This window comes from Paralichthys olivaceus, chromosome 22, assembly GCF_024713975.1.
Source record: "Paralichthys olivaceus isolate ysfri-2021 chromosome 22, ASM2471397v2, whole genome shotgun sequence".
Taxonomy (NCBI): Eukaryota; Metazoa; Chordata; class Actinopteri; order Pleuronectiformes; family Paralichthyidae; genus Paralichthys; species Paralichthys olivaceus.
Window position 1 is genome coordinate 11,501,657 of NC_091114.1, and position 27,366 is coordinate 11,529,022.

The following is a 27,366-nucleotide window of genomic DNA, read 5'->3' on the forward strand; positions in this document are numbered from 1 at the left end:
TATTCTTGTTGACTTCCTAGTTCAGTGGTGTAGCTGCATTTCCTTAAAAAATAATCATTCAGTACCGTGATTACACGTAAAACGACACAAAGAGGGTTTTAGGTTCCAATGTGGCAGGGCGATTACATTGTAAAGCCTGTTAGCCAGTGTTTCAATAGTCTGAGCTCTTCGTCACTGTCGAAAGTTGAAGCCATTTTGCTAACTACAAGCTTATTGGTCTCGCATTGGAAGAATGCTGCTTCTTGCTGTTTAGCCAGTACGTGGTTATAACCCGTAGTTTAATCAACAACACTGTTAGCATCAATCTTGTCTGCAGATCAATTATTTAGTTAAACAATAGATTTATCCAATTAGCTCCTGCTAGTTACATCCAAGGTAAGTGAAGAAACAACGTTCGGCTCCTGCTGGTTATTCAAAATGTCCAAAAGCTAAAAAGGGGCTAATGTTAATGTCAGATTCCTTTAGAGCTGTAAATCTTAATCATCCATTTTCAAGCAGAGATAAGGTTTGTGTGAAAGGTGCTGAAATTCGTCTGTGTCGTCCCTTTGTGTAATAACAGTAAAAAGGAAATGCAAGTAAAAGCCAGACACAATATCTGAACTTCTCTATAATCCATCCGTGCTGCGAGTGCATGATCTCAGTATGTAGTGTTTATAACATGTATGACTCTGTAATACTGCTAAAAAGAACATCTTGTCAGGCTATGTTGTAATTATTGCTGCCATTGGACTAAATAAAGACACTGAACCAACATCATGACTGGGTTGATCTATTCTTTTCTGCACAATTAAATCAGCACATTTATGTGAAACTGTATGACTGGTATATCTCAGTGTTTGTGTGTTCCTCTGCCAGCATGAACATGCCTCTTTGCCATCATCCCTTTTCGCCAGGTCCAGCAGAGGACAGTATCTTTCGAGCCCAGCAGTGAAGCTAGGTGCCCCATCTGCAAGTATCCTTATAGAGTGAAACTGTTCTGAGTTGGAAAAAAGATGTAGCATGCATGTCAGATATTTGAAATCTTTGGAATGCGACAGTAAATCACTTTGTTCACCATGTGCCATGCAATGCCATGACTATACAAAGGATTCATTATTGACCAGCTGGCTCCCTCCTCTGGCTCACACTGAGAATGATCAGCATTGCAAAGATATTGCACAACCACGTTTTCAGTGCAGAAGCGAGTCCCACCAGACTGTCAGACCTGCTCCCTCCACTGCTCCAAGGAGGTTACTGCATAGGGGCGAACACCCATCAGGTATGTAGCTTGGTAGTAATTTAACAAAATATCTTCAGTGGTTGTGCAATCTGGTTATTTTAAAACTGCCTTCTTTTAACTGTGACTTCTTAAAACATACACCAGACAGGACAGTGCTTGCAAACGGTTTATGTAAACAGAAAATGTAACGCAAACCGCAGAGGGGGGGAAACAATCATACAGCTGACTTAAGTCTGATCCCTATCATTGAAGTGTAAAGAAACTAAACACTTTGTCAGGTACTGTGTTGCTGAACTTGTTTTTCCACATTTATGCTCTACATTTGGTCTCCACAACATTTCAGAGGGATATGAGGTTATTGAGCACTAGCATTTATCTGACTGAGCTGTGGAATTTACATACAGAACAGAATCAGTCTGTTAAATATGAGTTGATTATACAGTGGCATACATAACATGAAGTTAATAAAAAAAATTGCATAGATAATAATGACGCATTTGATCATTTAAGACTATTTGAAAGGAGTCAGTATTTTTTTTTGCTTTTGATAGTACTTGTGAAACATGTACTTTGTCTCGGGTGAAAATTGCAGAATGTTTACTAAATGAATGGGTGTTTTTATATTTGAATTGGAATTAAGAAGTGGTTTGAAATATATATGTATTATATACCTGTCGTTTCCGTGTTAAAATTGAAGAGTGGCTGATGGTTTTGGGAGTTGGACAATTACGCCATGATCTGGGTGACTTGTCACAGGTTGTTGACAGTGGTTTGCTTTGTGAAGTCTAAGTGCACATTTTAGTTAAGTATATTATTGGGTAGAACTTTGTGTTTTGACCTCAACTGTCCATATATTCAAATTCACATGTGTAAACAGTACATGTGGCACATGTGACTGTTCTCCAGACACATGATTTCCTGTAAACGGAGATGATTCATGTATCTATAGGGGGAGCTCTTGTCTGATGATGTCAGAGTCGGACTGTGTGTGCGTTTGCAGGGTTTGGTGGGGACGTGGGGAAGGGAGGAGCTTTGCAGCACAATAAAGTAAAGAACAAGAAGAGAGGGAGAGACAGGCAGATGCAGAGGATGGTGGGAGGCGCAGACTATTTATTTTCTCTGTGATTTTATTGTTAAAAAGCCGAAACTAACTGGATTCTCATTATTTCAACCTCATTATTGTATTGAACAAGCGAGTCATTGCAGGTGAAGTATAATCCAGCAAAAAACTGAATATACTCACAATTTCCAAGAGAATTAAATCACTGTGAGCATGAATAACTAAATATAAAATGTCCTTTAAGGCTGTGAAGATCGATTTTGTGGGTCTTAGTAGTAAGTTTGTAAATCACATGGTCACTATGTGATTTACTGGACACTATGGTGTAAAAAGTCACAGTTTACCTCACTGCCTCATTCTCAAAATCAAACGTAGACCAAAAACTTGTCACTTGTCAAGTCATGACGGTTTATTTTTTCTTGTGCGCAGACAAGAAAGGAATTCCCCATTATATGAACAAAAAAACCCATTCTTAGGTCTTACTTCGCCTTAAGTTATGCACCAGGATGTTTTGTAATACAGATGGGTGACGCAAGGTCAGAGGCATGCTCTCTTCGATCCCATTGGAAAAGACCAGCCCATTTCTGTTCGCAAGAGAATGTCCTGTTCTTTGGGTGTTTGTTTTGGCTGATGTCAGCCCCTGCCAAGCGTCTTCATCTTTCCTTTGTCCATCCTTTTATCACCCGCACACTCTTTTCAGGCCTTCCAAGTTCTCATCTACCAGGATTCCTTTCAGGCGCCTCATTGACGGAAAAATAGTTAAGTCACCTAGTATTTGACTCAGAGGACGCCGCAGAGTTTTGCAGGAGATCTGCGTTTTTGTTAAGGTTCTTTTCAGCCTTTTCCTGGAACTATCTGGGTGCTAAATTAATTGCTCTTGATCCCACCTCGCGTTGCAATCGGCTTAGTGCTAATCTGGGGTTCTCACAGTGCAGCCAAGTCTCGTCTGGGCAACCCTGCACTGAGCTGTCCACTGTGCTCGTCTCCCAAGGTCTTGACCCCTGGCGCTGCCTTTCAGGATCTCCTTTGCCGTGCATCCTATTTTTTTCCCCTATCCGTCTCCTCTCACCTATTGTTGCGCTCTTCGGAACTCCATTTATGTATCGTGAATCCACTTGGCCTTCCTCTTCACCCTTGTACTCACATAATTGCTTTACCTCCCTCACAGAAAGTTTATCTTCCCCGTTGTGCTCGAACCTTCCTCATAATTTCTCTCACGCCCTCTTCTACTGTCTTTTGTTCTCTCATTCCATGCCCTCCATCCCTCTCTTTTGCACTCTCATAGATGGCCTCATGCTGCTTGCGGTGGCTCATTCTCAAACATACAACTTGCCCTGCCTCTTTTTACTTTTCTCACTTTTTTGTGTTTGGTTTCTCTCCTACTGTTGTGTTTCCCCTGGCATGTTGCCATTCCCTCTGACCATCTGCCTCTCTTTCTTTTTTCCCTTTTCCCTCTTAACTGTCCTTTTCCCTTACTTCTCTTGTCAGCACAGCTAGTAGAAGTGATATATCATTTTATTTTCGATCACAGGACAAGTTCACCTCATGTTTCTTTTCCCTTTGTGCAAGATTTCCTCAGTACCCCATGTTTCCGGGAGGTTCTGATTGAAGTGTCAGCGTGCTATTTAAAGAGGCGTGCAGAGACAGGGTTGGTTACGGTGCCCTTAAAATACAGGCTGTCTAGAAACAGGAAGTAGCATCGCCCCGAAGCGCAGCAGCAGCAGTGCACAGCCTCAGCCAACATGCAGCCACTTCCTCCTGAACAGAGGCTCCAGCAAAAACAACCCCTCATGCTTATCGGAGAACTGTGCACTCCTTCCTCCCCTCCGCTGCCCGTCCTCCTGAATGGTGCACATACACCGCAGGCTTTTCACCCCGCCACCATGGACTATCTTGCTTTCTCCCATTCTCTTGTGCTTACAGGCCTCCCTCCTCTCTCCCTCTGAATGTCTGTCTTCGCCAGTACAGCATGCCTCAGTAGCTGCCTGGAGATGAAGGAGCTAATTAATTTGATTTAGCCGTTCTCTCTCTGGCAGTGGAAAAAACAGCCCCCCCCTCTCTCTCTCTCCTCCACACCGTATCAGGCACCCCCTCCCAGATGATTTTCCACCTATCCTTTCCAGTCTCCTTTGGCAACGTTCACACTACAAACCCTCTCTTCCTCTTCTCCTTTGCCTTTTTCTGTGCAGTTACACAACCAATTTTGCCAGCGGTTTATTGCGTATCAAACTGATTGTTAAGTGCATGCCAACTGTACCTCTCTCATGGGGCCTACACCCATCTAATTCCTTTTTTTAGCTTTTTATCTCTTGTATGTGCCCAGGGACAGTTTGTGTGACTCAGCAGTTCTTCACAGCTCACACAAACATGCTTGTTATAGCACAGTGCGTCTGCTTCGGGGACCTGGATCAGGCCTGTCAGACTGCGGGTGTTGAAAAAACATTTCTGTCATCCGATACTTTGGATCCTCCACTTATTCATTAAGTTTGCACAACTTTATAGGCGACTATCCTCACTTGTCATTCGAGTCTTTCCTGTCGTCCTACGTATGAGACGTACTCTGACATTTGAAGCATGTAGGTTGTGGACATCCGCTCAGGATAGCCTCTGAGTTTGTGTGTGTTTCAGCCCTCCAGTGTTGTCTTGCAGGCGAGAGGTGGAGCAGTATTGAACCCATTGAACCCACAATTTTTTCTACTGAAACTCTAAAACGTTTCAGTCATTATTAGTATTTTCCTCTTTACCGAAGCATAAAAAGCTCAGAAAGCCACAGTTTCACTCAGCTGCTGTTGAAATGCAGCTTTTGTCTGATGCAGTGATTTTTGCGAAAGGTAACAGAGGACATGGGTAAAGATTTTTCACGTTGTCACTGGAAATGATTTCTCAATGTGACGTCAGCACCATGGACTTGTTTTCTTGAGGTTACATAATATATTTTTTGTGATTCCAGCCGTTTTTGTTATTTTGTGAGACTTGTTCCCAACATTTTTTGGCTTGTGACGCCTTATATCGAATCTACTACATGCAACAGCTCAACAGTTGTTGCATAAAACAACTAATCTGCTAAACCAATAAGTTATTTTTCTCTTGTGTAATCTTTGTAGTACCTCCAAACATTAACTCTTCTCAAGAAGAAAAGATTGTTGTAATTCTGGAAATAAATAAACTTTGTGTGACAGAAATATATCTTTTGTTCCTGCGTTTTCAGGCAACTTCACAACCCCTCAGTTTTTAGTTTTGACATTCCGTTGGGATCCAAGCTCCGTGGTTGGGAAGTGTTGAATTGTGATAATGAAAGCATAAAACACTAAAAGTTATGCACAACTTATTTATTTTGAATTATTACTCTTTAAAGAATAGTATATTTTAACAGAACAACATGATGGCAGTGACCTCTGTAATGAAAGTTTAAAGTCTGCTGCAGCTCTCAGGATGATGTTTGACATTTTTTCCATGTGAGAGAGGATGTCAGGGGTAGAACTCTAATATTTACATTTTCAGCCCGGCTGAAATCCTCTTCACAGGTGCCAAGTTGAAGCCCATTTACCTCAAGGCCTCTCGTAACTTTTTATTAGATGGGTTATCTTCACCCTGTGATGCGTCAAGAAAAGATTTTGAGACTTTGCGGGGAAAGAAAAAGGTTTGATTTTGTACAGAAAAATAAACGAAAGTGAATATTTGACATGTATCTGGTATGTTAACAATACAAAGTGGAGTAATACAGTGAAACCCAGGATAACAACATAGGAAAAACATATCATATGACCTTTAAAGGCTGCATACTTAAAATACACTACACTAAAAGATGGAAAGGTATTGTCAAAAATGAGTGGTTATATAATGAAAATAGTACATTTTAACAGATATAGATGAGGGCATGAGTTGTGAAAACATAACATCTCTGCTCTGAGGTATTTATGAGTTGTGAAAGATTATATGAACTGTCCAAAAGTGCAACTTTTCTCAGGTTACTGAAGTTTTCATTTGATGTTTACATTACACCTTTTTTGTGAATATGCATTTAGCTGTATAGACATCCTACCTGGGAGATTATTGGTGTTTAAGATCTCTGTACCTCAGGATAGTCCGAGGAAAAGTGATTTGCTTGAACTACAAGTGAAAGTTCATCTTGTAGGAGCTGTTCACTGGCTGGATCTTCTCATTACACTTTGTAATGACACAGCAGAGACGTGTTTGCTAATAATAAGGACATGCCCGAGCACGCTCATCTCTCCCTATTCCTCAGGAGGTAATGTCAAGTCATTCATTGTACCGCCCCCGTGTCTGTAAGACGATGCTGAGGGCTTAAACACCATTTTATGTGTGTTCGTGTCTGGCCTCAAAAGTAAACATTTGTCTTGCTTATCTGTACGTGTAGAACATGCATGTGCGGTGGTTTCATTCCCCCTCTCTGTCCTCACATGTCTACGTGCAGGCTACAGAATAAGGAGTCGCTGCGTCGAAGTCTTCGCAAAGCCCCAGCTTCCTCTTTAAGAAAACCACTGACACATGAACTCTTCGGTCGTCGTTTGACTTCCCACTTTGATCTCAGTCCAAGTCAGCTGGAGAGCAGGTTAGTCATCTCCTCTTTGAGATCACTGAGGATGTTTACCAATGCTTGAGCACGCCTCAGGATATTTTTACACACATGTATATCCCTATTAGTAAGAATTAACCCTGGATATATGATGTAAAAAAACTTTTCATGCAGTAGATTCACGCACTAATACTAATCGCATAACTTTATCCTTACACTGTATTTTATGGAACGAAAATCTGCTTTCCATATGACACATTTTTTTAAAACACAAGACAGGTTTTGGTTTTTCCAAGTGCAGTCAAGACATGTGCAGCAGTAGGATGTATTGCACTGTTAAAAACACATAAACAATGCAGTACTGGGTTAGTGCAAGTAGCCACTCTCCACTTGATTACTTGCACTAACAGTATAATACAATGTTTAGATTATATTTGCAATTTCAACCTTTTTTACAGCAATACCTTCTACCTAACACACTTTAAAGCAATAATGTATCTGTTGAGTTGTCTTGGTCTTTTTTTCTTTGTGTTTTGTGTACATGCACTATCTGGACTGTCGAAAAGAATCTTGTTTTCTGTGCAACCACATTAAAGGGAATCTGTCTTCTAGAAGGAGAAAGGTGAAACGCATATGCTCAATGTCCCAAAGTAATCCCTCAAGTTGTTCTTAATGTGCGCCATACAAACTCCATCCAACACTGTTAAAATAAGACTTTTGCTGTGAATGAATTAGGATTTTTCTCTTCCCTCCACAGACGTCTGACAGTGCAACAGTCATCTGGCTGCGTACCAGAATTATGTATGGGTTGGACGTCTGCAGACAGCTCACTTTCCCAGTGCACTCGTCAGCAGACTTAGTTACTGTGGTGAGTCAATTCCTCTCTCACTCTCCTTCCTCTCACATAATTTATCAATCACATTATTCATCTCTGTAGCAAGGACGTCGAGTGAGGCAGAAGAATTTGTTTTCAGTCGTCTCGAATTTATTTCCTCTGTAACACTCTTAAAGTTGATTAACTCTGAAAGCGTCACTATACAGACACGAAAAACTCCTGCTCGCCTCGCAGCGATGTACGGGCACTAATAACCCATAATGCAATACTGTAAAGTGACACTTTTGTAGTTAGCAAACATGTTATTGTCCTGAAATATAAGATGGCCTCCGTTTGTTTAAAAGCTTTTCAGGAAAACAATATCATCGTATATTAGTACTAATACAGTTTCATCTCCATCCAGAGCCACAGAGAACTTGCTGCGCAGTTTTTTTCCCATTTGTACTTTTTAGACGTGCTAAAATACTTAAGTCTTAGCTTAGCCTTAGCATTTAGCAACCGAAGAGTCATATAATTCTTCCCCGAGTAAGTGCAGCCCCAAAACAGACGCGAATGAGAGTAACTAATGCACTTACTGTTGATCCGTACCTGGTGGAGGTGGAAATAGTCGACCGTTTGCCAACACGTGAGCCATATCAACTGAAAACATGATAATATGAGAGTGATGTGTTCATGTCTTCTGCTGCCCCCACGTGGCTCTCAAAACCTGCATTGTTCCCATTGGCCTGTGTTTTTCTCCTCTTTTTCTCGCACATTGCTACAAGATGTAAGATGGCTTCGTCCGTTTTTCATCTTTGTGCATTCAGAGAAATGTGTGTGTGTGTGTGTATGTGTCGCTTGGTAGCACAGCATGAAAAGCTATGATCACGTTTCGCCAAACATCCATGAATGGAGACGGCTGGACAACGGGGGTGCCTCTGAATACAGAGTTGGTGGCTGGCTGCTGCCACGGGACAATGCCAACACACATGTGTGGACTGTGCGGCCGCACTCCTGGATCACACACACACATGCTATTGTCTTTGCCAACTGGCAATCTGCTTCACACACTCAGCCTCCATCCCTTCACACACACATCGCTTCACTTCTAGTTATAATTGAAGATTTTGAACTGTCCCGTCCTGCTCACAGCTGCCGTCACATATCCCGTCCACTCACAAGCAGCATGCTTTGAAAACGTGCAGGGGTGGAGGGTTCGGGGGGGGGGGGGGGGTTGTTCCAACTCCAAGACCCAGAGAGGTCACAGGAACAACACCCAATCCCAGAGCGGTTCCCATGGAGACAAGTGTGGCAGCGTACAATGAGGGTGAGAGTGTGATGAAAGAGAGGGAGAGAGGGAAAGGGCAGGGAAAGAGTAGGAGGAGGGCGGGTTGTTGGCGTCAAGGTTCAGTTGGTGGGTACTGGTGGGGGGGGGTAGCAGCATTTCCACTCAAAAGGACAGTGGGAAGTATGATGGTGTTGTAGCATAACTAGAACATTCTTCCACCCCTCCATTTCTCTGCTGTCTTGTTCCAGCTGAGAGAGTACCTCCTGATCTAAGGCCGCCAAAGTGGTTAACGGCCAATGGAGGGAGAACGGAGATATGTGGAATTTCCACTGACCGTGACGTGCGTGGCCGAGAGTAACCAGAACCAAGAGAGTCGCTATTGTGGGGCAGTTTGTATGGATACGGATGAATCATGATTGATACCCAGCTGTAGGCCTCGATGGCGGTGCAGCGGGCCCATTTGTTTTGGAGAGGGGCGGGCGGCATTATCGTGCTGCAAAACAACGCGGAAGCTTTGTCACTTGTGGTTTTAGCTCAGACACAGATACACACTGACCTGAAAGCAGTTGGTCGATCCCTCGAACCTTTTAGCTGAGCGGTTTGAACAAATCGAAGAGACTGCCTTTGTCCCAATTTCTGTCCCCGTCTGTCCACCTTTAGCCCCTTTTGTCTCTTAGAAAGGATTTTACTAATTTTACCTTACACAGGGAATAATACACCGCCTCTGAAAGCAGTTATATAATTGGAGGGTGTTTTCTAAGGTTTGACAGTAGAATCAAAGTAGAATCGTTTTTGGACGACCAGGAGAGTGGAGCCTTTTTTGCTACTGTTGGCACACGTCATAATCCCCTGATCATTTTTGACACATATCAAATGCCACACACCGTACTCAGGAATCATGAAGAGACCTGTAGGATTGAAAATCCAGCTGTAATTTGCAAACAGCATGTGTGTGTGTGTGTGTGTGTGTGTGTGTGTGTGTGTGTGTGTGTGTGTGTGTGTGTGTGTGTGTGTGTGTGTGTGTGTGTGTGTGTGTGTGTGTGTGTAAGTGAACAGCCAGTCAATACAAGGATACGAGGATAGAATTACTGTCATGGTGACAACTTTCCAAAGTTGTCATTTTTCTTTCTCAACCACAGTGCAGTGTTTTTGGCCATCAGATCAATGGATGGATCAGTCAGACCAGCCTTTCTGGGTTGTGTTTAATTGTTTCTCCGCTACGTGAAGGAACACGTCTGCGCCACCACAGCCCGTTAATGACTTTTTCACACAGTGCTATTTTAGATGATGCCCTTCAGAGTTAGAAACGAAGGACGTGGTGTGTGTGAAAGATGTGGGCTTTTGCCAGGCAGGCAGAGTCTAAGGAAAGACGCTATCAAGTTGCATCATGGGAACTGTAGGTCCCAGCGTTTTTGGAGCTCGGCCCGTTAAATTCATGTTATCTCAGCCTCTGCTGCATTGATTTTGACGATTCTTTTTTGCAGGCTCTCAGGCTCCTTGTAAGGACCCAAACTTTATCAAAGTGCAGAGCCACACCAATGAAGTGGCCCTTTAACGCCTCCATTTTTCCCTCAACTTCACTTCCACTGCTCCCATCCGCCATTAGCATACCACCAGTTTGTCCTCTCTCTCTTTCTCCGTGTTTGACTTTTCTCTACGTCTCCCTCGCTCGCACTCCTCTCACACCCTCTCTGTCTGTCTGTCTTTCCGTCCCCATGCCCAGGTTTTTTGAGTTGGCGTGGTTCCTGTTTGTTTTCAGCCATTTTGGGGACTTGCAGTGCTCGTAACAAACTGCTTAAATGGCGTCCTCTTGCCTGCTTGCTCTCCCACTATGTCTCCCTCTGCCTCTCCCTCCCTCTCCCTATCACTGGGCTTTGTGTATATAAAGTGTGTGTGTGTGTGTGTGTGTGTGTGTGTGTGCGCGCGCGCGCGTTCGTGTGTGCATGCATGTGTGTGCAGAGAGAGAGAGAGAGAACAACACTTCCAAATAAAAAGAAGATTGGATTCAGTGGGGTGGGAGGGTGGTGGTGTGTGTGGGGGGGTCACTTTCTGGAAAAAAAAGAGCAAAAACACTAAGAATCGTGTGTCAGAGAGGGAGAGAGAAAAAAGGGGGAGTGAGTGAGGGAGAGCGAGCAAGTTCGAGTGTGAGAATCGCTCCTGCCCTCTGTCTTCACACACTGCTGCCTGTGTGTGTGTGTGTGTGTGTGTGTGTGTGTGCACCGCCTCTCCCTGTGCTCACTCTCTCTCCCTCTCTCTCTCTCTCTCTCACACACACACACACACACACTCAGTCGTGCGCATATACACAGACCAGGGGGAGAGAGAGAGAGAGAGAGGGAGAGAGAGAGAGAGGGAGTGTGAGGGGAGAGAACACATCGCAGCAGAGATGCAGCAGGAGGTTTTCCGAGGTACGTTTTCTTGTATGCTTGTCTTCCAGAGAGACAGACAGAGAGAATGAGAGGAAGAGGCTGAATTCTGTTGTTTCCCTGCTTGTTTTTTTCTGCTTCTCTCTGCTGCTGTAGCTGCTTCACGCGTCAAGAGGAGGAAAAGGTTTTTTAATTTAACGTGCGTGTGTCGGGGCATGAGTGGCGGTGGTGGAGTGGGTGTGTGTGTGTGTGTGTGTGTGTTTGTGCAGTGTGCGTTTGTGGAAGCGGGTTTATGTGCGTGCGTGCGTGTGCCAGTAACAGGCCTCGTCTCCCTCATCCTCCCCTCTGTCGCTGGCGCACCACGCAATTCTTTTTCAAGAGCGATGACTCGTTTTTGAGGTTGTGATGAAACTTTTAATTTGTCGATGCCCCTCGCGTCCCTGCGATCCACCGCAGGTGAGGGGAGGGAGGGTCAGCCAGCACATGTCAGCACAGGCGTTAGACAAGATGGGAGCTTTGTTGTTGGGGTCTTGGCCATCAACTTGCAAACAACGTCAGAGGAGAAAAACGTGTACACAGGCAGCTGTAAACATCTCTACTTCCCCCGACTGCTTCTGTCTTTTCTTTCTTTTATTTGGGCCGTCCAGTTTGTCCTCCATTTTAACAGCCTGTTGTGCTCGCTGGACGTTGTCTCTCATATTGATGTCACCAACCCCGTTGTTGCTGCCCTAAGCCTCACTTTTTTTTTCCAAAACAACAGAGCATCTGCTGCCAACTACTCCACATTCCTGGTTTCCATGGATGCCAAGCCAAGCCCCTGTACTCAATGTATGGAAAATATGATCCACTCTGCCACAGGGGTAGGGGTCATAGGTCAGGCGATAGACGTTAAGTTTGATGCCGCGATGCACTGTTAGGATGTTGGCACTGCTCGCATGCAACTTGCAGGACGGAGCTGGTTGGCTTCCTTTACATTTAGTTTTTTTAAATACCACAACATAAAGGATGTTGACATACTTCAGCTTGGTTGCTTTCAGGAAACTGGTGCAGCGCTTAATTTTCTCTGACCTGCCACAGTCGCACTTTGGTTGAACCATACTTACACTCAAATGTTCCTTGGTAGTTTTAGACCGAGAACTCCAGTGGGGATATCACGCCCCCTTCAACTGGGACCCTGCATGAAATTGAAAATGATTTTGGGGAAATTACCTCAAAAAGGTCACTGGTATAGTGTTACTGCTCTCCGGGGGTACTTTTTTGGCCTTGCAGCGTTTCAAAGCCTCTCCTGATTGTGTTGCAGCGAGCAGAATTATGGGAATTACGTGCTGGTTTGAAAGCTAACAGACCATGGAGAGAATGGCGTTTTAGACATGGGCAGGTTCGCTGGTGCGTGGAGCGGCATGCAAAAACACCACGATACGAGAGTTTACACATGGGGAGGGGGGGGGCGGGGGGGTGCAGTCAGTCATGCTGAGAGGGATCAGAAAGACAAGGAAACCATGAAATGTGAACATGGAGGAGACGTGTTTGAAGTTGCCCCTACCTCCCCGCTCACACCACAACCACCACTGCCACCTCTGCTCCACCACTCCCCAAACCCACTCCAACTTCCCTTCCGCTCACCTCCTCTCCTCCCGCCCTCTATCCCATCTGGCTGGCTCCACCATGCTCTCTTGGCCGGGGGGTTGCGAAGAGTTCAGTAGCCTGTTCTTGCTAACGATGCCCACCCCCCACCCGTGCACACCCTCACGCGCACACACGTACACCCTCCTCTTCACAGACCAACTGCTGCTCTGATAGTTGGGCCCCTCTGGCTGCCCCTCACTGGGGAGAAAGCCTAACCGACACCTTCCTCTTCCCACATGCTCCTCGCCTCTGGCTCACCGGCTGGAAAACCGAGGCCCCCCACATTCCGCCTTGCAGGCACTCCCCTTAACCTCACACACACACACACACATACACATGCACACACATATATATGGATGATGACTCATCACTGCTGAAAAATCAAAAGATAACTTCTTTTGCAACTTTGTAATTATTTCTGTACTTTCTATTATCGTTTCTATAAGTAATGCGTGATCAACTGCGAAACTGATGAAGTACGTGAATGCTACAAATGATGCTAAAAATAAGAAGCTAAGAACAAATATGCAAAATCCAGAAGTTGCCCTGGTTTAGCATGAACCTGCAGAAACTTGAGGCACAGCTATGCTCAGATACATCAGGTTACTGTGGCTTTATACACACACAGGCTTCCTGTGCAGTGTCAGTTTTAAACTCACTCAATTTAGTGGCTTAGATCATCTTTAAACGTATTTACAACCTCGCTGATCATATTTCTTTAACCATCGTATTTTGCCATAGCAAAGTTGCTTTATTCCCTCATCTTAGAAAATACTAAAGGCCTTAAAACAAGGAAATAAGAGTCAAGTTCAAATCGACATAAATTGTGATGAGAAACTGGGACCAGAAGCTGCACTATATTTAAGACATTTTAATGAGGATGTGGTACAAGTGTCTGCTGTTTACATATTGCAATGTGGAAGTAAATTCATTAACATCGTTAAAAATGCAGTTTGTAATGATCAGACCTTTAGTCCGTAATAAGTATTGGACTGAATAGTTAACAACAGTTTCAAATAAGTTTGAGTTTGCACGCACGTTCTCTTTTTAACTGCGTCATATTACAGCACTCGTGGTGTGACTGTGGAGGAGTTTCCTTAGAGATGAAATATTGCAAACTTTTTCTGACTGTGAGCACAAGTACCAGTGTCAGCGGAATAAACACATTGCTCAATGGCTGGTTCAAGGCCCTTGACCTGGCGCACCAGCCAAACTCCTCTGCCGTCCTGCCTTATGTTATGCAAGGCCACTTCAGCCATGATGTCCCCGGTGACTGATTGTCCATTTAAATTCAGTGGATTACTAATGAATGGCTTGCAAGGTCATAGTCACCCCATGTGTTTTTTTCAAATGCTAATGAAAAAGTGTCTCAAAGTCGATGGTACATTTTTTTATTTATTTGTGTTGGTCGAAAAATTCAAGCAGGAAAATGGTTTATTGAGCCAAACTGCGCTTCTGCTTTTCCCGTCGTTAAACTGAGCTGAGGGAGACTAATCGTCAAGTTTATGTGATTAGCTCCATCGAGGAGGTTGTGTTTTCAACGGTATCTGTTGCTTGTTAACCAGTTATTAACTATTAATCAACAAGATTAAAATCTCATGCAATAGACACGTGCTGCACTAAAAATACCAATGCAAGTTTTTTTTTAAACTATTAATTTAATTATTTTATGTGCAAAGAGCAGCATAAACAGTAGAAAATTAAGTTTCGCTCATCAACTCATACATGCAGTGCTGCTGTGCTAGCTCCCTCTCACTCACACTCACACATACACACACACAGACCTGTCGGAGTCAGGAAAAATTCAGGCATTTGTTGGACTGTCAAAACATCCATAGTTTTAAGTGTCTTAGGCAAGCCATTATCGGCATAGATTCCGGATTCAACTGTGTGTGCCATGCTGCCATACTGCATGCACAGTTAAACTGCGTAAATGTTCAGGCCTACTCAGTCCTCAGCACATTTTCTACGGTTTTTATTCAGAAATAGCAACTTGTCCACATGCTGTCTGTCTGGTTCGCTGTTTGTTAACTGTGAGACGCACAGCGGAAAATACCTGCTCAGATGAAACTGATTTTAACAGATTTAACGTATGATGGTATTAATCGATCAAAATGGTTACTGATGAACATCCCTAGTTGGTTTGTTTGTTAGTCAGCCGGAGTATGGGAAACTACCATCGGATTTTCCCGAACCATGGTGGAATGATGGAACGTGGGTCAAGAGAAAACCCATTAAATGTTGTCACAGATCCGGACAAAGGGGAAGACCCAAGACTGTTTTGTTCCCCCTTTCTTAAACATTGCGAGATTTGTTTTCCACCAATATGAGCTCAGCTTACTACCATTCTAGTTCCTAAAATTTAACAATAAAAAAAAAAAACCCAGAATCAAAACTGACAGTGTTTTCTTTTGCATTTGTCATTTGATATGGAATGAAATTAATTCAGGACATGGGGAACGTTTCTTCTACTTCTGAGTAAAGAACCCTTGTCATGTAAACGCCAATGTATTTTATATGTTTTTTTATATTGACTAGAGTCTACTTTGTCCTGCTCCAGCTCAGCACCTGTTGGTGCTGTGTGGTTTTGTAGTGCCACAAGTGTAAATATTGTAGATGAACACTTCACAGGCCAGCCAACATGTTTGTTTGTGCAGAACATCCTGTTGCAGAGTAGTGTGGAAACATGGTTGCTGTTTATTTTGATTTCTTTTCTGGAGGGTTCTTGCTACATTCATGGTCATTTTTACTTGTGTGTTTGACGTGTTTGAAGCATGTGCCATGACAGTGCTTTTATGCATCTTGTGTGTCTGTGCACACGTCTCTGTGTGTGCGAGTAAATCCAGCTCGTTTAAAGCGTGTTAAAAGCGGCCTGTCACAGCCAGACAGCATGTTGTGCATGCTCTGCTTGTGCTGAGGCTGTGTGCGTCACAGGGAGATAAAGAAAAATAGCGAGGGGGCGTCATACGCATTTTCCTTTCCACGGCGCAGGCATCAGATGAGATGGTGAAATTTTTTGCCTCAGCACTGTCTCTCAGTGTGTCCGCCCACTTGTAGCAGGCTGGCGCTTGCCATGAGGGATTTCCTGCACAACATCTATCGCTCAGCAAATGTGAGCGACAGTGAAGGCCTGATTCAATTCAGAGCAACAAAAAATGGCAACCCTGGGGAGACAACATTGTGCATCCTTCTTTCTAGACACAGATCATCTTGAATATGCACGAACTGGTGAAGCAGACTCCATCTTTTTTTTTTTTTGTCTCCGTACGACAAGAAGTATGTTCCACTGTTTGATCCAAGTATGTCATCACTAGACTCTTCTGTTTTCCTTTTGTTGACTGTACTTTATTCCACCTGTGTCCGCAGTCTCGGGGATATGTTGGCCTCAGATTCACCTTTTGGTTTTGAATGTCATTTGCAAGTGGGTCCATCCACTTCAACTGCTTTGTTTATGTCTGTCTGTCCTGCCTGTGGGCATATATGAGCATATTCACTGTGCTGTTTGCACATGCATGTTTATTTGTGTGTGTGTGTGTGTGTGTGTGTGTGTGTGTGTGTGTGTGTGTGTGTGTGTGTGTGTGTGTGTGTGTGTGTGTGTGTGTGTGTGTGTGTGTGTGTGTGTGTGTGTGTGTGTGTGTGTGTGTGTGTGTGTGTGTGTGTGTGTGTGTTTGCCTGGGCTCCCGTCTGTCTGCCAGTGCAGTGTGTCTGACTGTTCCTGTTTGAGACCCCCCCCTCCCTCCTCTTCCTCTCTCCTTCTCTCTGTCTCTTGCTCTCTCCCTAACCCTCACTCTCTTTCTCCCTCTCTCCCTTTTTCTATCACCCTTTCACTCTGCTTCATCCTCACCCTCTCTCTCTCTTTCTCCCTCCTCTTCCCTCTGCAATAACAGTGCTGACCTAGTTTCTGCCTGTTCAGGGCTGCCTGTGGAATTTTACAGCGGCCTGCCTTCCTGGCTGCTTTGCTGCTTGAAAACGCAGGCAGAAAAGCATGACTGAGGATTTTTCATCTCGTCGCATCATTACAGCCTCACACCGTCTCTGTTCTTCCACCTAATCTGCAGACCTAAACAAATGAAACCATTTGTCAATAAGTAATAACAGCAAATTGCTTATTGCATGTGAATCTGCGGGTACTTTATATGAGGAGAAATTGCTGCTTCCAACACAGTCGCTGTTGAATTAGAATGGAAATGAGAATAGCCTGTCGCTCATCTTCTGCAGCTCAGCTGAGATTGTACCGGATGCAGAGGGCGGAAAAACTGTTGGTGCACATGCATGCAATCTCCCTCCCATCTCCTCTTCCCTGCTTCCCCCCCACCTTTGCCTTCACAAATAAGTGGTTAGAGTCATGCCCGGCAAACACTAGCCACTGCCAGGAATGGCTAACAAAGCCCTTGCTCAAATAGCAAGAGTGCAGGACTATTTTTACGTGTTTGGGCCATGAATCTAAGTCAACACTCTATTCTGAGGGAATCTTGATTAAATCTGAGCGCCTTCCAATTAGGCATTGGGAATGTTGTGTCACAGCCGACGGAGATGGATCTCTGGAATGCCTTTCTGAAGGCTTGGCTGTGGCACGCTGAAATCTAAACCAGCACTGCCGCAGATTCATTCCTTCCCCCTACCCTCTCCCTCCTCACACTCACCATTCCTGGCTGAGCTGTCGAAGTTCAGCATTGCGAGGGCATTTAGTTTTCTTAGCCTTTTCTCAAGTGTTCCATGAGCGCCATGACTGCTTCTGAAAAAGCTTTCGGTGTATTGTTCTTTTCTATTTTTTGTTGATGTACATTTTGGTGTTTTGCATTTACCACAGGATGTCTATGATGCTAATATATTCTATTTCATTTCTCTTTCAGATTTCGGGGGCTGGTCATGGTGTCCAGTGAAAAGGTATGGGACCCCCTCCACGCGGGCCTTATCCAGTCACCTCTGAGTGAACAGCAACTGGCGCCTGGGCTAACTCCCCTAACACAAACTGCAGCTAAGGACGCCACGTGCCACCAGAGTCAGCGGTTGATACCTTGGTCTTCCCCACCACTGTCATTTGTGGCTCTAGACGCCCTTCAGGCAGTTCAGGCGTCTTCACCCTTACACCCACCTGTCAATTTGTACAGCCTGAAAAAGATTGAAGGACTACACAAGCCTGCCTGGTCTCGTGGGGAGGCCTCTCAGTCTGAGGAGGAGGAGGAGGAGGAGGAGGAAGGGGAAACTGAGCAGTCAGAGATGAAGGGTAAAAGGCATGGAGGCAGGGGAGAAGCCATGATGGAGGACAGACTGGAGGACATGGTTGATGGACCTAAAAATGCAAAAATTACCCTAAGCTTCCCACTTAGTGCCGCCCCCCTCCCAGCCTCTCTGACATCTCCAAACCACTGTCGCAGCTCCTCCTCATCCTCTCCTTCCCCCCACCGACGGCGTCCGTCCTCCAAGAGCTCGGATGAGGGGTCGCTGTGGAAATTGGATGCCACCATGGATGTAAAGCACAGACCTTTTAAGCCCCCAAGGCAGGACAGCTCTCCGTCCTCTTCGCCCTCCTCCTCCTCATCTCCCATGACTGTTCATGCACTTATCAGGAAGGACATAAAATCTCCGCCTCCTCTGAAATGCTCCAAACTCAATCCAGAGACTCAGTTTCAGAGGTCACCCCCAAGATCCTCAAGTGGGTCTTTAGGGGCCTGTTATGGTGTTGATGGATGGGACGAGAGGCATAGGATCACTAACGGTACAGCGTCGCCCTCTCAAACTGCCCAGATCCTCTTCAGCCTGGGCGCATCAGCCTATCAGAGATGTGGGGATGCAGACAGGAGAGACAAAATAACAGGAAGACCAGCTGGGAAACTGGGAAGCCCTCATGGACCAAGCCTTCATCCACCCACCCTCCACCTCCCTCCCCCATTACCACCACCTCCTCCTCCCCCATCTGAGGGTCTAACTGCCCCCCCTCACTCGTCCTCCTATTCTCCGACCGACAGCCTGAAGCCTGAGCTGATTTGTGGTGTGTGCCACCGTCTCTTCAGCTCGGCCTCCTCTCTCACAGTCCACATGCGGCTGCATCGTGGCAGCCGTGCCCTCAGTTGCCGTTTCTGTGGCAAAGTCTTCATCCACAGCAAACGACTGCAATCCCATGAGGCCTCCTGCAAGATGCCAGGCCTACCCTCCAACAGCCTGGGCCCTCCTCCTCTCACTGTGCAGCCAAAGGAGGAGCCGCTGGAGGAGGGTGAGGTGAGAGTGGAGGGGGGAATGATTGTGGGAGAATCAGACATCAGTAAGGCGCGGCCAGGAAAGAAAGCACGGAGCCTCCTGGCGCGTATCCAAGGTGATGATGCAGCAGACGCAGAGTTACTGGCGGGTGATGAGCACCATTTTGTGAAGGTGGTAGATGGCAATGTCATTTACTTCTGCTCTGTGTGTGAGCGATCCTACATGACCCTATCCAGCCTGAAGCGTCACTCTAATGTGCACTCATGGCGCCGCAAATATCCCTGCCATTACTGCGACAAAGTCTTTGCCCTGGCTGAGTACCGCACCAAGCATGAGGTGTGGCACACAGGAGAGCGACGTTACCAGTGCATCTTCTGCTGGGACGCCTTCGCCACCTACTACAATCTCAAAACACACCAGAAAACCATTCACGGGATTAACCCCAGCCTCATCTCCAGTGAAAAGACAGCTAATGGCGGCTATAAGCAGAAAGCTAATGCCCTCAAGCTCTACCGCCTTCTCCCCATGCGTTCTCAGAAGAGACCGTACAAGACTTACAGTGACAGTTTGCATAATGGCCTGCTTCTGCCACCAACTGAAACACCGCCCCTCTCCCTGCCCGGTCTGGGCTGTGCTCTGGGCTCTGGGGACCTACAGAGCCTCATCAGCGGAGCCCACCCCCAGAGTGTTAAGCCTGACCCAGATGCCTTCCCTGATGACTTCCCTGTTTCTGTGGCTCCAGAACGCAGAGACGTCTCTGGACTAACACCCCTCCCCCAAACGGACATGCCCCACGTTAAAAAACATGAGAGCGAGGCCCATGAGTCAGAGCAGGGCAGAGGCAGTGGCTCCTTTAAAATGTCTAGTAGCAACAAAACCAAAACTCCCAAGACATGTAAAGAAACTAGCATGCCTTCTGTGATAACATACGGACATACAAAACCCTCTGTCATAGTTCATGGAACAGCCGTGTCATCCTCTGTCATTGTACATAGCAACCAGGTTATTTCTGGAAGCGAAAAAAGCCCACTAAGCAGCCCGTCCCCTGAAACCAGCAACAGTCAGACTTCACACAAGGGCAGCCCCAGGCCAATTAAAAAGCAAAGGGATAGTGCAGATAGCTATAGGAAGAGATCAAGAGACAATTCAGATAGCAGAGAGAATGGTTCAACTTCAAGATGTGGACGGGAGGCAGAGGCAGGTAGATTATTTCACAAATCACGCAAGTCCCACAGCAAGAGCGACACCTCTAACTCAAAGCAGCTGCTAGCATCTGTAGGGTCACAAGTCAAAGAGGCGGGGCCACTGTGCCAGATCACTGTACGCATCGGTGAGGAAGCCATAGTCAAGCGCAGCATCTCTGAGACAGACCTCAGGAGAGACAAGAGCCTTTCTCCCCCCAAATCCAAACGCAGTGAAACATCATCTGCGCGGGACGTCAAGGATCCACGCCACTCTCACTTTCACCACCATCACCATAAACACCGCCTGCACCGCAGAGCCAGCACGGAAGAGGAGGATGATAAGGAAGGAGACTGTGAGGAGGAGGTGAGGAAAAAGAGCTCCAAATCCCCTGATGGAGTGAGGGAGTACTACTTCCGTCGGGAGGTGAGGGAGCAGGAGAGTGACCACGACATGGAGGATAATTTATGGAGGCCTTACTACTCCTACAAGCCTAAAAGAAAGGCCCAAGCACATTTGCAGAGGGTGAAGAGCTGGCAGAGAAAACTGAAATACAAGCGCTCCATCCGGCTGAAGAGGAGGACGGAGAGGCTCAAGAACCGTCTAAATAAAGAAACAGAGAAATCACAAGATGAGGAAGAGGATGGGACTAATGAGGAGCCCCAAAAACCTGACAGAGTTAAGGGAGAGGGGAAAAAGAGGGACTGTCTCTCTGCTCCTTTAAAGGATAAAAACAAAGACACAGAAGAGCAACAGGCCTGTCACAAGGTTTCTTCCATTCTTCTGCACTCTCCAAAGCCTCCTCCGTCTACCTCAGGGGCTCCTATGGGAATAAAGAGGAGGCCTTGGACTAACGGGAATGCAGCAGAGTGTGGTACATGTGGCCGCTGGTTCTCAAGCCCCAGGAAGCGAGACAAACACGAGCTGAGCCATCTGCTGGAGTTTGTGTGCCTCTTCTGCCGAGCCACTTTCCCCTCAAGGGATAAGTTGGAAGACCACCAGAGAGCCCAGCATCCTAAGCCCACTGACGCACCCTCTGCACCCCCTAAAGTGGCACTTGGTGAGCAAGCTGAAGGGGTCGGGATCAAATCTGTGCCAGAGATTGCAAAGTATGATGAAGAAAAGGGGGGGCAAGTGGGAATAGTAGGGAGAAACTCTAGTCCAAGTCGCCTCAGCAGACGAGCATTATCACGACACACCTGTCCACAGTGTCACAAGGTGTGTAAGACATCTTCAGCACTAACTCGCCACATCCGACGCCACGAGTTAAGCAGCTCCCCAGAAAGAGAAAGGGATGATAAAGCCTCAGAGCCAAAAACAACAGAGACGGTTATTAACACCGTTAGCAGAGACGTAGAGACTGACAAGGGGCAGGTTCCCAGTGCGCTCTCTGTTTCAGTTATCAGCTATTCAACACCAGACCCGCCCATCAGTAGTGACTGTTTGGCATCGCAGCAGCGTGAAGACCACCTCAGTGAACTGACGGCTGAACATCGAAGGTCAGAATCCAGAGACAGGCCTGAACTAAAAGGGCTCGCCCATCCAGCTGTAGAGAGAGAGCCCAGCCCACAAACAGCAGACCCTCCATTAGAAAGTCCAGTTAACTTCACGCCCACTAAACATGAATTCACACCCACCGCGCCCTCAGCTCTTCAGAGCGTGCTCGTCATGAACGGAGCCGAATGTCTGGACTACCGCAGCCCCAGCAAAAAGAACCTAGACAGTCAGATCTACAGAATACCCAGCCCTGTGCACGTCGTGGCACCCACCAACATCTCTCCAAATGTGCCCATGACGTCACAGACCAGAATAACCGCTGCTGCTCCTGTTTCCATGACAACAGCTCCCAGCTCTGAGGGCGGATTCGTGAAACGGGATGGGGTCATTATGGACAGGGAGAGGCAGGGTGGGAGTGGTGTGTTTCTACACGCAGGTTATGAGGAAGCACCTCTGGTCCAAGATCTGAGAGTTCAGTCACTGTCCAGGAGTCCCTCTCCCGATGAAGCACAAGACCTTACCATGTCCTCGATACTAGCCAGAGAGAGGGAGGTAGAGAGGCAAAGAGAGACGGAGAGGGAGCTTGAGAGACAGAGAGAAAGGGAGAGAGAGAAAGAAAAGGCGAGAGAGAGAGAAAAAGAGATAGAGAGGGCCCAGAAAATGAGCAGAGTTACTCATGCCCCAGAGGACCAAATGGCTCTGTTGGTCCCTAAAGAGGAGCCCTTGAGTCCTGTGCAGTCCCCCCAGCACATCCCCACTCAAACCACTATGAATGGACCCTCCTCACACAGGCACACTCCCAAGTCCCCGCGTCGGTCTCCCTCTACCATTGGACTGTTATCTCAAGCCAACCGTCAGGTTCACTCCAGCTCACAAGGACTCGACAGGCTCACACTGCCCACTGGAGCAGCTGGTGCCGGCGACCGCCCCTCTGCCCACGCTCTGCTTCTCCCCCGAGCCCCTCAGCCACCTGAGCCCGAGCACCAGGACACTGTTTCTTCCAGAGACTCCCAGCAGGGGGGCGCCACCCCAGTGGGCTACCCTGCCCAGGATTATCCCCTACCCCTAATTGTGCCGGACAGCTACCGCTCTGGTAAGAAGCAGGATGAAAATCTGCTCATGTCCTCCTATCCTGCTGGACCTCTTCCCTTTGGCCCACTGGGAAAAGTGATGGTCCCTCATGGCGGGGACCTGGCCAAGCTGCCATTTTATCCAGACCCTTACCAGCTGCTCTATGGGCCCCAGCTGCTGGCCTATCCCTATAACTTAGCAGCTCTTCCTGTGGCCCTGAACATGATGGCACCTGGGGGGGACAAGGTTGAGCCTCTGCCGTTCCTTCCAGCCATCTTCAACTACGCAGCCGCCACTGGGCCCTACATGGGCGCAGCACCCCACCCCCTCGTGGCAAATCCCAGCCTGTACAGCGGCGGCAGTGGCAGCGGCAAGAAGCATCGTGACAGCAGTGGCAAACCTTAGTACAACAGAAGCGTAAAGAGGAATATTTTCTAAAGGGGACGGCCTGGCCTGTTTAGGAGGAGCAGGAGGGGGTTGTGCTCACTGGGTCACTGACGACGCTCGCACAGTACCCCTGCCTCTCTTTTATTCGGTAGAGATCAGAGCTAGGCATTAAATCAGGAGTAGCTGTGAAGGGAGGAGAGGGAGCAAAGAAATGGGGAGGAGAGGCCGATAATCTAGTGACATGTCATTACTCCCCTCTCTTTACTCCCTGCTCACCTTTCCCTGTGTTTCTCCTGTTTTGCTGTAGTGTGTCATAGTTCTAGAGCTTGATTAATCTTCCTCTCCTACTCATTATATTATCTATAATATAAGAATAAGAACTTCTAACAGGGTGTGTGTGTTGTGTGAATAATTAGTTCAGTCAGCTTCCCTTTATAGTCATGGCAAAACGAGGATAAACACTCTTCAGGGAAGGCAACGATAAGGGATGAGAGGCGAGTCGGTGAAACTGCGAGTGCAGGTGTATCCTGTCGTGAGATGAAAGATATATATGAGCATGTACATGCACATGTATGTAGGGATTTGTGCATGCAGAGGTTGGCTTAAGCAGGTATTGCTGCGTATGTGTGAGAGTGTGTGTGTGTGTGTATGTATGGATGGGTGTACGTGCATGAATGGCTAGGTCATTCTGTGTCAGACGCACACAGCATTCCTACTCTAGTTGGATAGCTACTGTAGGTCAATGTATAAAAGTGCATTTAGAAGTGATCCCTCATATCCAAATCATTGGCTGAACGTGACAACGACAGATCATCTGAGCTTCTCGTGTCTCAACCGTGTTACTTTGTGGCCAGATGACACTGTTGGATCTGTATAGCATTCACCATAGTTTGTACCTTATGTGCACAAAATAGAAAAGTAGTGGTCACTTAAAGGGGACACTTGTAGCTGCTTGGGATATGTAGCTGGCCACTGGGTAAGAATTGAAGGCTGGTAGACCGTTGCACTTCCATTTTTTTTTTTTTCATCTCATTTCCTTCAAGAAAAAAGGAAAAGAATAAAAACCAGACAGCCTTCACCTTGCGTAGCTTTTACCTCCTTGATTGGAAGAGGGGAAAAAAAAGGCTCCGTGTCCTAAGCCAGGAAGAGGAAGGCGACAGGGAGGAAAAAGAGAAATGGATTCAGGGTATTGAGTTATTTCTGGATATAGGAAAAGAAATATATGGGCACAAAACTGTTGGTCTCTGAGTCAGAAAGCCCCACAGAAGTGATTTGAGGGGATAAATAAACTGTTCCTGTTCCCTGACTGATGGGAGATGGGAATAGTCTGAACTGTTTCCCCTCCTGCCCTGTTATTTACCTAGTGGTAGGAAAAGGCTGAGATCGCAGCCAAAGTGGTGGCTGAAAAACTGCCCCAGATGCCCCCCTGGGGCCTTTTTGTTGTGTAATGTTATCTCTATATGTTTGTTCTGTTGAACTATGTTGTTGTTTTTATGTTGTTTAGCCCTCTTACCAGATGGAAGTGGCTTCAGTGAAAAACGGGGGGAGTAAACGTACAAATATGAATGTAAATTTAGTCATGAGGTTAATGAAGTACAGCTGCATTAATGGTAGAGTTGGTTTCAGTTCTGTTTTGTTTCAGTTTTGACACAAATAACCTGTAAAAGAACCGTATAACGTCTGGTATGCATATATACAGTAGTCCTAGGAACATGTCAGTAAACTTGGGTTCTGTATCCACAACGCATGAGCAACACTTGCTTCCTTACCGTTTATATCCTCGGCAAATCTGGCACTGTGCGCACAGCTTTTGTTTCCTTTTATATTTTCTGGTCTTTTTAATCTTCCATATCCGTTAATATTTTATCATCAATTATCAAAAGCAGTCTGGAGAAGTTCCACGAAAACTATCTGCCACATTTACGTCTCACGGCCGCTATTTAGGAGCTGTTTAATCCTCCCTCTTCCCTCAAGCATACACTCGTGCACTGCACCTCTGGGTGAAGTCCGTTCAGCGGGCCTCAGTGTGTGCGTGCACGTGCAGGGTCGATGGTGCTGGGACGCCTTTTAGGAATCAGGCCGAGGTGTTTTAAAAACACAGCGTGACCAACTGAAGGGGCGCACAAGCATCCCCTTGGGTGTGGTTACAAGCCTTTTTATTGCGTGCGTGAGGACGTGTCTTTGTGAAGCGAGAGCGAGTGAGTGCGTGAATAAGAAAACCAAAATAAATCTGCCTGAGCAGCAGCGTATCCCTCGACAGTGTATGGGCCACCTGTTATTTTTTTATGTTGTCTGACACTTTTCTGTGGGTACGTTTCAGTGTAAAAAAAAAAGCCTTGCTGTCTCCAATGTACAATCTCAAGTCATTCCTGCAGATGGACATGTTTGTGTTTTTTGGACCATTTCTTATGCCATAGTTTGCCATCACGGTTTTTTCACACAGACCAAAAGCATGCAAATTGACGTATTGTAGTGACTGGACTGGAATCTGGTGGTAATATACAACTACTTACTGTATGTTTTAGTTTAAATGAATGTGCCTCTGCTTTGATATTTAAGATAATTATCTATCGTACAACGTGGATCTGCCAGATTTCAACTGGTTGAGGTGCCTTGTTATGGCATAAGAAATTTTGAGGAGCAAAAATGAGCGTTTTCTTGAGAGATGATTTGGAGATAGATTTCATGGCTTTGTTTGCTACGAAGCTTTTCATAGCTGTAGGGGTGTGGCTAAACTGTTTTTGGTATCGTGTACATGTCTAGGGTAATACTGTGCCATATAGAGCCCACAAAAATATGTTCATGTTATTTTTAAGAGATGTTTTAATGTTGCCTGATGACTTTGTCTTTAGATTTGATACAAAGGCTTGTAGCCACAGCTCTCCCAAAGTCTGTAGCCTCCTCCTCCCATATTCTCCTCGTCCTCTCTCTCTCCTCTCGTTTCCGTCTCCCTTTCTTTCTCTTTGCTGCAATCAAACAAAAATAAAGTATTAACCTGATGACCCAATGAAAGCAGTTTTAGTCCGGTCTCACGTCTTTTTTAATTGTCTATTAATCTTTACGTGTTGTTTGTGAAATCTGAATATGAGCCACGTGCTTGAAGTTGGCAGTTTCCTGGTTTCACATTGCTTGAATTCTGCAGTGAAAAGTGTATTTAACTTTTTTTTCTTTGTTAACTGGAGATCCTTTGCTTTTCCTTAAAGCACAAAGTGAATTGTTTGATATAGATATAATTTACTTCTTTCACTGCATCAGTGTAAAATCAACATCTGTTGCTTTTTAAATTTTTTTTTTTTTTACCTCTGCTGAGGGGGGTGTTTTCAGCTGCATTTGCAAAAAAACGATTTAGATGAAAGTTTGTGGAAGAGTTGGGACTAACCCCAGGAAGAGCCTAACAAATGATGGTTCAAATCCGGTAAGGGGGCAGATCCAGGATTTTTTTTTTTTTTCCACTTTCTTTAACATTGTGAGATAGAATTTTTTTTTTTTCTCAGACAATAATTCATGGATCTTGATGAAAAGAAATGTCTGGGCCATTGATATTTATAAGTGTGTGCAATTTGGTGCAGATCCATATAAAAAGCTGGATCTAGTGACTTTAAATGTGGTTTCATAAACGGAATGTTGGGCCTTGGCGCAGATTTGGGCCTGATTCTACTTGGTTATACATTCCATCACGTTTATATATTTTCAGTAATATTATCAACGACACATTTTGTGTGTTTTTTTTTTTTCTAAATTCATAAAATACTGTGGTTTAGTTGCAGATTGTAAACCATGCACACATCACAGCCTCCTCTCAGCAGAGTCAGGAGATGATCTGAACAAGCTCCTTCCCACCAGTGACACACAGTGGTTTTAACAGGAACTGTCAGATGAGGGAGTTATTTACACTCCTAAAAACACAGATGAGATGAAAATATCAGCAATTAACTTCTCCTTTGTTAAGTTTTTTATTAACCTCTCCAAGGATTTGTAATGAAATTTCAAGAATAGGGGGTAAATTGTGCGTTTACTAAGCTATGGGCAGATGGTTGTAGTTTTAAAGTCTCAGTGCTCCTAATAGTTTTCTCTGCAGATCCTTTTCACGCCAGGTGCTGCGACAGATATCACCACTGGAT

At 45.7% G+C, this 27,366-nt stretch overlaps 1 protein-coding gene across 3 annotated transcripts; it reads left to right on the forward strand.

The window, feature by feature from the left end:
* The first annotated feature begins 1,202 nt into the window (after window positions 1-1,202).
* Window positions 1,203-26,257, forward strand: zbtb4 (zinc finger and BTB domain containing 4). 3 transcript variants are annotated; one of them, XM_069518851.1, is made up of 4 exons: window positions 1,203-1,258; window positions 6,715-6,852; window positions 7,574-7,684; window positions 17,764-26,257. In XM_069518851.1, the coding sequence occupies exon 4, from the start codon at window positions 17,780-17,782 to the stop codon at window positions 23,261-23,263; it is 5,484 nt and encodes a 1,827-aa protein (XP_069374952.1). In that variant the 5' UTR covers window positions 1,203-1,258; window positions 6,715-6,852; window positions 7,574-7,684; window positions 17,764-17,779; the 3' UTR covers window positions 23,264-26,257. The 3 variants fall into 3 exon arrangements, with proteins under 3 accessions (XP_069374952.1, XP_069374951.1, XP_069374953.1); XM_069518850.1 differs by lacking the exons at window positions 1,203-1,258; window positions 6,715-6,852; window positions 7,574-7,684 and adding an exon at window positions 11,189-11,326; XM_069518852.1 differs by lacking the exons at window positions 1,203-1,258; window positions 6,715-6,852; window positions 7,574-7,684 and adding an exon at window positions 16,094-16,209.
* Window positions 26,258-27,366: the final 1,109 nt, after the last annotated feature.

Coding starts and splice junctions, on each gene's coding strand:
- zbtb4 (XM_069518851.1), top strand. CDS start 17,780: ATGGTGTCCAGTGAAAAGGTATGGGACCCCCTCCACGCGGGCCTTATC.